This window comes from Macrobrachium nipponense, chromosome 7 (genome assembly GCF_015104395.2).
Source record: "Macrobrachium nipponense isolate FS-2020 chromosome 7, ASM1510439v2, whole genome shotgun sequence".
Classification (NCBI taxonomy): Eukaryota; Metazoa; Arthropoda; class Malacostraca; order Decapoda; family Palaemonidae; genus Macrobrachium; species Macrobrachium nipponense.
The window spans coordinates 116,017,900-116,028,431 of NC_061109.1; the positions used below are offsets into that span (position 1 = coordinate 116,017,900).

The 10,532-nt window shown below is 38.3% G+C and overlaps 1 protein-coding gene across 1 annotated transcript; it reads right to left on the reverse strand.

Annotated features, from left to right (window-relative positions):
* Positions 1–2,361: 2,361 nt before the first annotated feature.
* On the reverse strand, positions 2,362–3,693 carry LOC135217517 (uncharacterized). Its single transcript, XM_064253475.1, has one exon. The coding sequence runs from the start codon at positions 3,686–3,688 to the stop codon at positions 2,951–2,953; it is 738 nt and encodes a 245-aa protein (XP_064109545.1). The 5' UTR covers positions 3,689–3,693; the 3' UTR covers positions 2,362–2,950.
* Positions 3,694–10,532: the final 6,839 nt, after the last annotated feature.

Genomic DNA, 10,532 nt, shown 5'->3' on the forward strand with positions numbered 1-10,532 from the left:
AGTTAGCCGTTGCCAATTTAATCTTAAAAAGAAAATCCTTTTGTTGCGTTCCGGTACACAAAATATCTCGATGGCTACAGAATACTGAACTGGGAGCAGACAATTCACGTGTATCTATATGTAGTATATATGTAAATGTCTTTAATCAAACACTTCTGTTTTAATGTCATCTTTTGAAGGTAAAAAGCAGTATACTAATAATGTCTCCAGAGATATATATTTACCCTAAATATATAAATGTACATATATATATATATATATATATATATATATATATATATATATATATATATATTATAATAATAATAATAAAAGGGAGCCCAAAAAACACCAAAATATAGAGAGAAAAGTACTATATTTCAGAGGACTGCTGTGTCTCTCTTCAGGTATATGTTTACAGAAAAGGTGTTATCTATACCAAGAGATCCACCCACAGGTAAGCTCATTTATATGATTGAAAATATGTAGCTGAGTTCTGTTGTCCATACCTAACTGACCGTTTGTGTTGTTTAATCTCTGGAGAAGTGATTTTCCTGTAAATCCGATTTAAGATTGGTCACAGTCCTGGCATGAGATTTCATAAACCCCTGTTTCCTTGGGGAATGTCTTTTGTTGGACGTTAATCAGGGATTTAGGAAGGTGTTTGGGTAAGTAAATGCAAAAGGGTTAGATTTTCCGAGGGTCTGAATCACTGTCTTAATGCTGTCAGGTGAGGAATTTTTATTTTATTGTTGGGTGTCTCTTTGGTCTTGTTTTGAGGGGGTTGGTAGAAAATTACGTTTGCTTTGTGAATTGCTTTCTCAATTATAAGGTCAGGATACTTTAAAACGAAAGTTGCTTACGAATTAGTTCAAATTCTTTTTCCAGGAAATCTGGGGTACTTGTAAGGCTCTTAAGAACAGGTTGCTGGCTACACCTATCTTGATAGCAATATCGATCGCTAAAGTTGTGAATGTATGAAAGTGAGAATGTTGGTTTTCTGTATATGGTAAATTTGTATTCTGTCGTGTGTCTGATTATTAAAATATCAAGAAAAGGAATTTTGTTGTCTGTTTCCCATTCAACTTTAAATTTGATGCTGGGCACTAATGCATTTAATTTTGAAAGGCATTCATTAAAGTTGCCCCACCTTTTATCCCAAAATGTTAGGATATCATCTACATATCTCATCCACAGCATGTTTTTGAGTTTTATTGCATTTATTACTGTAGTTTCAAAGTATTCCATGTACAGATTGGCTAAAACAAGACTTAAAGGACTACCCATACTACTGTGACCAATCTCTCATCGGATTTACAGGAAAATCACTTAACCAGAGATTAATACAACGTAAACGGTCAGTTAGGTATGGACAACAGAACTCAGCTATTTTCAACCATATGAATGAACATAACCATAGAATAAACTGGAATTTGTTACATATGATTTACTGAAGTTTGTTACGTATGATTTATAGCAGCAACTGCCGGTACAAGAGTCAAATGATGGAATCGGCCTTAATAAAGGAGAGGCAGGTAATGAACATCTCAAAAGGAGCATGGGTTTCAGATGTGATCAACAAGGTTTTCATTCAACCAGCGCTTAAGAAGATTAAAGGAAGATTATCAGCGGGGGTGACCTAAATTGGCTTACCTGTGGATGGCTCTCTTGGTATAAATACCACCTTTTCTGTAAACATATACCTGAAGAGAGAGACAGCAGTCTCTGAAATATAGTACTTTTCTCTCTATATTTTGGTTTTTATGGGCTCCTTTTATTAGATGGAATTCTGTTGTAACAGAACATTTTTACCAGTCACACACACACACACACACACACACATATATATATATATATATATATATATATATATATATATATATATATATATATATATATATATATATGGGTCTTTGAATTTTGGCTGAACCACAACTGACATTGCATTACCAGTCACAGGATGAAAATTCATGAATCTTTTTTTACAGTATAAATATGACTAGATTAACTAACGTTTTCAGCAACGTTTGTTGGATACTCATTTTCTGTACCTCTGTTTCTCTTTTTTAAAAATTAGCTTAGTGCCTGTAATTTGTTACACTTACACCTGTCACTCGAATACTAGGATGGGCGCTGCCACTGGTAAATATTCTCCATTAATTCATTGGCTTGATTCTTATTTTTACACATTACTAAATGTTTCCATTTGTTATCCTCTTCATTGTTTTCAACCTCCTGAATTTTTGCTTAATTTGATAGCTTTAATTTTCCAACCTGTGATATAATTTCAGTGAAGACTGGACTTCGAAGACGTGAATAAAAGCCAGAAATGCTGGACATAAAACAACAAAGATTAGGTAACTGAACTTTTTTGTAGGATGATTTAAACAACTTTCTTGCTTGAAAATATTTTATGGGGGTTAAAAGACACCAGGAGAGGAAAAATGTAGAATTCTTTCCATTTTTCTAAATACATAATACATGTTATGTAATACGTTTATGACAAATTTCCTGCTCATCATTTTTTCTTATTTTTTTTACTTATTCTCTACATTTACATAAGAACGTTCTCAATCCTTGTTTAGGAGCTTTTATCAGAAAGCATCGAATACAACGAGAGTAAGTTTGCATATGTAAAACAAATTGTCCAATTTTCTCTGCTTGTAAATTTGTTAGTATGATTTTCTTAATTCAGTTATTCTAACAAAAATTATCTGTTCGAATGCAGAATCTTTCAGATGAGTCAAGTATGATGAGAGGACTTTATGTGCACATGCTATTTTTCCACTGGTGCGCTGTAAATGAAAGAAAACAATCAGTGACAGTCAACGGAATGTGAAATCAGAGACAAAAAGGGGATGTAGACCTGTTAGCAGACTTTCGGAAGTCTGTCTTTATGAAAATTCCAACCATAATCATGAAATGCCTCCGTAGACCGTGTATAATCTCCCTGGAATGCAACCAAAGCAGATCATTTACTATGAACTGCAGAGGTATAGATGAAGTTCCCAGCAACGCTTGGTCTTCTTACGCATGCGCAGGCAACTGTCAGCTCTTCAACATCCAGCACATGGAAGTTGGGTCCTTGGCGAACCCAAACTGGAATATGGCGGGATACAGGGAGGCACTGGTGACCATCGCGAGAGCATTTAGAGCCAGTGCATGTGCAAACGGCTTCTACCACCACGGAAGGCGAATACATGGGAGGCAACTCACGAGTGACGTAGTGGGTCGGGCAAGTGCCAATGAGTTGGGAGGTGTGAATCCATTCTGGGTGAAGCTGAAGCTCCGGCGTTATGTGGTTTTTGTGCAGATCGGTCTTGATGGAGGAGCAGTTGACACCCTTGTGTATGATTTGGGAAGTATAGATGACCGGGTCAGGCACAACCTTGTATTCTACCCGGCTGGCCTCATCTACCTGCTCCTCCGAGAAGTACTGCAGTTCGTCGGTATTGAGGTCCTCTTGTTTCCGCTTCATGATGCGAATGGCCTCGTCGGACCATTTCATGTGTTTCGGGATGGTTTCCTCCCACCCTGAGCCCAGGAAGGGTTGCTGATAAGAGGGGACACTCAAAGTTGCCTCCGATTTCTCCTGAAGGAGGAGGACACTGATGCCCAGGAAGATAGCAATGAGGGAGCGTAGTGACGACCTGAAGGCGGTGCTTGATCTCATGGTTGTAGGATGGGAGAGATTTTCTACCAACGGCATGGAAAGAGATGCTTCCCTAATATATACCGTTCCATCTGATGACGTCACTGGATAATTGCAGCTTGTTAATTGGTTTAATTACTACCCTTATTATGTCTTTAATCCACCATAACTATCTCGATATCCTAAACCGCGCAGTAATTGGCTGGATGATGGCCTTAACAAACAGCATTAATTAATAATGCTTTCTTAATCGTCGTTCACATATTTCCTTTCACTGTGGAGTTCAAAATATTTACTATGATAATTGTTGTTAATCAAGACCAGATCTTAATCCAATTAGTTATCCACAGAAGCAAATGGAGAATATGTAAGTTTAATCAAAGCTTTCATTGCCCCAAGATCTTGGTTCTAGCGAGACCACTGAGTAGTCACGGTTCTAGTGACTTTTCAAGTGCGTACAACACACACACCCGAATGGGGTTAGGTAGCGTTGTCATTGGACCTCATGCGGTGCACTGTAGGCATTACTTAAGATTCTTTGCAGCGTGCCTTCGGCCCCTGGCTACAACCACTTTCATTCCTTTTACTGTATCTCCTTTCATATTCTTTTTCTTCATCTTACTTTCCACCCTCTCCTAACTCTTCATTCATTTTGCAACTGCGAGATTTTCCTCTTATACCTTTCAAACCTTTCTTGTCAATTTCATTTCAGCGTTGAATGACCTCATAGGTCCCAGTGCTTGGCTATTGGCCTAAATTCTATATTCTACTCTACTCTAACACACGCACACACTATATATATGTATTAGATATATATATATATATATATATAATATATATAAATATATATATTTATAAATATATATATATGTATGTTATATTTATTATATATAAATGTATGTATATATATATATATGTATGTAATTATATATATTTATATATATATATATGACTATGTAATAATATAAATATATATATAAATATGATATATATTATATATATTATATATATATATATAGTTTGTATGTATAGATCTAACCCTACCTTTCGCCTTGTAGATATTAGGTACTACCAGCCATTATAGGCGTAGGAGATGATATTCTGATTAATGGAAATTTGGCTACAAAAACAAGCACTAGGGCATATAAGCCATTAGGCTCTAAAAACAGTGAAAAGATTGGTGGACAGCAATGATTGATTGATTGATGCAAAAATGTACCATGGCGTCCCAACAACTTAGGTCATCGACGTGGTGGACAGCAATGATTGATTGATTGATGCAAAAATGTACCATGACGTACCAACAACTTAGGTCATCGACGTGGTGGACAGCAAGCTGGAAGAAAGGAAGGAAAAAAAAAGCTGGAAAGTAGGTCAAGTGAAAGGCTGAAAGTAGGTACAACCTGGGGCCAAAGGGATGACGCAAATCAATTTTTGTACTGCCCACGGTGCACCGCCTGAGGCGCATTGAAAGCATTACTTCCCTGCGGGGTCATAGGGCATTGGTTCCCATAATTTAAGGTGGGTACACACGTGCGAACCGAACCTTGTATTGTAACCGATTCTTGTAACAAAAACGCAAGTGTGGACGGTTCCTCGAACCCGAACCCCTAACCCGCGAGGTTCGAGGCTCCGTTCGCCCTCCGTCCCGGCAATTGTCGGTTTTTGGGCCCCGAATCAAAGGGAGGTCTCTTTGAACGTTACGCAATGTGTGGACGGGACCTGTATTACGCGCGTATCAACAGAGGTTGCTGAACTTGTTGACACCGACTATGAACAAGGCCGTCCATAGTAGAGTCCCTTATTTTGGTCAGTCGGTACGTATATGTCTACCATGGCTGATTGGAGTGAGGAAGAGGTCCTTCAATTTATTAGTTATTATGAAGAAAAGACTTTACTGTGGCCAGAAACTTCTTGGAATCTCATGTCAGCGAGTAATTCCCGACCACTGTATTCTACCCTTCTAGTATATAACCTTGATTGCCACCATCTTCTTTTATTTCGCTTCATCTTCGTTAAATAATATGTATAAATATACTGGGCAGCTGCTACTTGCATGGTGGCCATCGTCGGTAAACAACCCGGACAGAGACAGACTGATGATCGCAGTGGATTGTAATGAAGTTACGTGTTTAACGTGGTTTACGGTTCGTCCTCAACATTTTGACACCTTGTAACCGTATATGCGTAACTCAGTTACACATACAAGGTTCGGCTCTCACGTGTGTACCCACCTAAAAGAAGGTAGCGCTGTCACTGTACTTCGCACATTGCAATACGGGAATTACTTACAGTTCTTTGTACATAGTGTCCTTTCAGCCCCTAGCTGCAACCCCCTTTCATTCCTTATAGTGTATAGTACACCTTCATTCAAATTCTCTTTCTCCTTTCTCACTTTCCACCCTTTCCTTGCATTGTTTTTTCAAGTTATTTTCAACGCTGAATGACCTCATTGGCCTTAGTACTGGGCCTTTGGCATAAATGATTATATTCCAATTCCATTGGGCATTGTGACCTCATTGTCAACGATGCATAAGATGCACTCAGCCATTATAGGCGCGGGAGCGTGGCAACCGTACCCCTCAACTTGCGCCATGTGTGGCAACCAATCATCCAGCCTTGATCAAGGTACTAAAGCAATTATAGGCATAGGGGGCATAGCAACCACGACCCCTACCTTGTGTGACATGCAATTAGCCATTATAAGTAAAATGAAGTGGCAATCCCATCGCCCACTGTGCAAGGTGTAATCAGCCATTAAAGGTGTAGGGGTGTGGCGAACCTTTTTCACATTGTACTAAGTGGCTAGTCATTATAGACGTTGGGACGCGGTAATCCCACTACCCACTTTGTACAAGGTGATAGTAGCCACTTAGACAAACCCCACTACCAGCCTAGTATAAGAGACATTCAAACATTATACGTGTAGGGGTCTGGAAACCCCACAACCAGCCTTGTTCAAGAGGTATTTGTAGCATGTGGATATGGCGAATGCACTGCCAATTTGGTATGTTCAATCACCCATTACCAGCATATTGACGTGGTCAATACATTCCCCTACTTGTAGATGGTGCAGCCAACCAGTTGTAATCTCAAGTCCTACAAGGTACTGTCCAACCATTGTAAGCGTAGCGACGTCCACCCTACCCACCTGAATTAGGTGTAACTGACCAAAGTGATTCAACATTCAGGCCACGTTTATTATTAATACCCTTGAAATGCTCCTCGCCTAACTCCCACTTGCTAAACGGCAGAAAAAAGACCAGGCTACATGAAAGGGTGAGGAATTAGGATCCTCATTCCTGAAGACTTGCTTGCTGGAGCATCTTGTTCCATCCTTTCAAGAAGGGAAAAAGGTGTATGGTAACTAATATATATATATATATATATATATATATATATATAATATATATATAGATATATATATATATATATATATATATAATATATTACTGTCCACAAGGATTGCATGGCTAAATGTACTGGGAGACCCAGGAGGAAAAAATAAAAGGCATAAGGGTGCAGTACTAAAGTACCCTGAAGTGTAGGAATACTGTCACCATGCTTGTTTTTAATCTCTCTCTCTCTCTCACACACACACACACACACACACAAATACGCTCAAATCTTACAAGAGGATTAAAAGTAGTAAGACGTGATAGCAAAATTAATTTTAACCTTTTAGAATCGTCATGATCAAGACGTAAGTTAACCTAAACTTACACAGGATAAATAAGAGGCTTTTGCTCTTCGGAGAAACACTTATTCTTAAATATAGCAAACCGGTGCCGCCTTGTCGTTTGGGAGATGAAATGTCATAATTAAAACAATAATTATCAGAATGACGACAATCTTCTAATTAGTCGAAAGACAAGTAATTCATTTCCACGTATGCGACTTTGATCAGACGATTAATTTTGTGCAACAAATGACGTTAATGACCATTTGAATAGAGGAACAGAACCTCCCTGAATAACTGTTAATGTTCTCGTTAAACTGGCCTTAAGCCAGCTCGGGCCTTCACTCTTCGGGACACCCTGTAATCAGAGCTCTCAGAATAAAGAACTGGATGGTGGGTGAATTGCTTCTAATTATATCGTGAAACGTCGATAGACACAAATATTAGGTAACCATGTGCGTCAAAATTCTAACAAACTTTTGAAATATTTAAAATATGAAAACACGAAAAAGTGATAGAAGGTCACTCTCGACTTAGTTCGGAAGTCACGTAAAGCCGTTGGTCCCGTTGCTGAATAACCACTGGTTCCATGCACCATTAAAAAAAAAAAACGAAAAGCAACAAGGAACAAACTTTTAACTTAAGATTGCAATGAAAAGAAAGGATTTTCTTCATGCCAGAATATCTACACTTTCTTGAATTATTTGCAAAACGTGTAAGTTATATATAAAAAAGACGAATGACACCTTGATTACTGCAGCATGAGTCTATCGTCACTCCGGAAGCGAGTTGTTTTTCTATTGTTTTTGCACTTCCATACTTTAGTCCTTCCTAAATACCAATTGGCACGCCTGAAATAAACAGAAAGGTAGTATAACTGCGCTTCCTGTAGATATGTGTATTTTGAAGAAGTGTTGCCACAGGCATATACGTGCTGGGATAATCATGCAAATAGCGCCTCAGTGGCGTGGTCGGTTTGGTCTTGGACTACCACCAAGGTGGCCGCGAGTACGATTCTCGGGCATTCCATTGAGGAGTCAGAGATGTGTATTTCTGGTGATAGAAGTTCACTCTTGACGTGGTTTGGAAGTCACGTAAAGCCGGTGGTCCCGTTGCTGAATAAAACCGCTGGTTCCATGCAACGTAAAAACACCATACAAACAAATAATCATGCAGATATTGAAGCCGCTGTTCTTATCTTTTGTATGGAAAATTAAGTAATTGAAGTCAAAGCTTCTTGACAGACACAGTACAAAGCATTCAATCTTCTGTGAATAAATAATGAGTTATATACTTTTCCCTTTTCAAATTGTTATTGAACAACAGAATAAAATAATAGCATAAAAATGGAACAGCTAATAGACATGAAGATTCTGATTCACACAGGACTGAAAAAGCTTAATTTCAGATGTTTTAGTGTGCATTTATTCGTATGTGGAAAGTGCAGTCAGTGAGGAATTTATTTTCTACAAATAAAGGTAGGTGCCCTCTTATACAGTGATGTGGAAGTTCTTGTTGACGCTTAAAACCTCTGCGTATCATGCATAGGTCTATCTTTTTGCAATAATCTATGCTGGTTGAGATGATTGTTTGTCTTTTTATTAAAGTGCTATGCCAATCGAGAGTATAAATTTTTTTCCCTACTCTACATATACAGCTTGTTGCAATATGGTTAACAATATCATTGGATCTTTACCTAGTTTTGATGGTGTGTAATAGCGACGGCAAGTCACAATTCTTTTGGATAGTTTTCCCTGAATAGAGTACAAATTGAGTAGAGAGCTTTGCCCGAAGGGGAATAGATGCTTGACCATTTTCAAATTGATATTGTATTGATCTGCAGCCAAACTGTTAAAAGAATAAAGTGCAAATTTTAGTTCCACAGTCAACCACTGGTTATGCTGTTGCATATATCTTCGGTTGTTTCAAATTTAACACTTTTGACTTGGTTTCTATGACGTACGAGTCAAGATTGTGATCACTAATATTATATTTTTTTACTAAACAGTAATGGGTGTCTCTCTTATTGCCCAAAGTAATATAAACGCACTGTTTCCATTGAATCATTGTTCCATTTTATCACTTTCCCGCGATTGCTGATAATTTATTGTATATATTGGTTTTGTTTATTTAATACGCATTGATAGACGAACTCACGATATATAGTTTGGCCATTTGCCGACTCGGAGGGTGGAAGATTTCAAGAAGTTACTGAGTATTCTTTATAAACGATCTACTGTATTTTAATTTTTTAAATTGATTCTGATGTATATGATTGATGAAATTTAGGCTGTCAAGCTCTGGGATATTTACAGCCATTCAACGTTTAAGACAATGAAAAGAGAGAGATGGAGCGGTCGGACAACAAGATAAATCCAGAAAATAAAGAACATGAAGTATATAAGGATCTCAAGGTGAAACCGAGAAAACGCCACAGCTGCATTTGTACCTTTATTACATCACCCATTCTGTAGCTAATCTATTCTCTCGTTGTCAGTTATAGTTACTCCCACATACGAGTTAGCAACTTCCATGCTTTTGCCATCCATATCAACATGCATCACCCCATCTTCCTATAGCTCCAATTTACCCTCACAACCAATAGAAATATCAAACGGGTTGCGTAGCAAAATTTTAAAGATTAACAATAACTAGACACTTATCTATTTTATATAATGCACTGCACACATGCGCGCGCACACACACACGCTATATCTTCTTCTTTCCCACCGTTATCCTTACATTAAGGGGTCGGTTGCCTGATGCGCTTTCTCCACTGCCTAATATCAAAGGCATCATCCTCCACCAAACCTCTTCTCTCCATATTTTCCCTCACTTTATCTCGCCATCTAATTCTCTGTCTCTCTCTCGATCTTCTTCCTCTAACAGGTTCCTCCCAAGCCCCCTTCACTCTCTCCTCGTCATCCATCCTAATTACATGCCCACACCGTCTCGATCGTGACTCTCTTATCGCCTCTATAATCCTCACTAAGCCCGCCCGTCTTCTTATTCCATCATTATCCAATCTCTCAAGCAGTGATATTCCCATAATCCACCTAAACATTCTCATCTCTGTTCTCTCAAGCTTTACTTCCTCTTTTCTTCTTGGAGCCCATGTTTCTGCTCCATACATTAACACTGGTCTTATCGCTGTTTTATATATCTTAACTTTTAGCTTGATTGGCATTTTCTTATCACATACTGCAGCTACCTCTCTCCACT

What these genes read in the sequence shown, in the direction of transcription:
- LOC135217517 (XM_064253475.1), bottom strand. Translation starts at nt 3,688, where the DNA reads ATGCCGTTGGTAGAAAATCTCTCCCATCCTACAACCATGAGATCAAGC.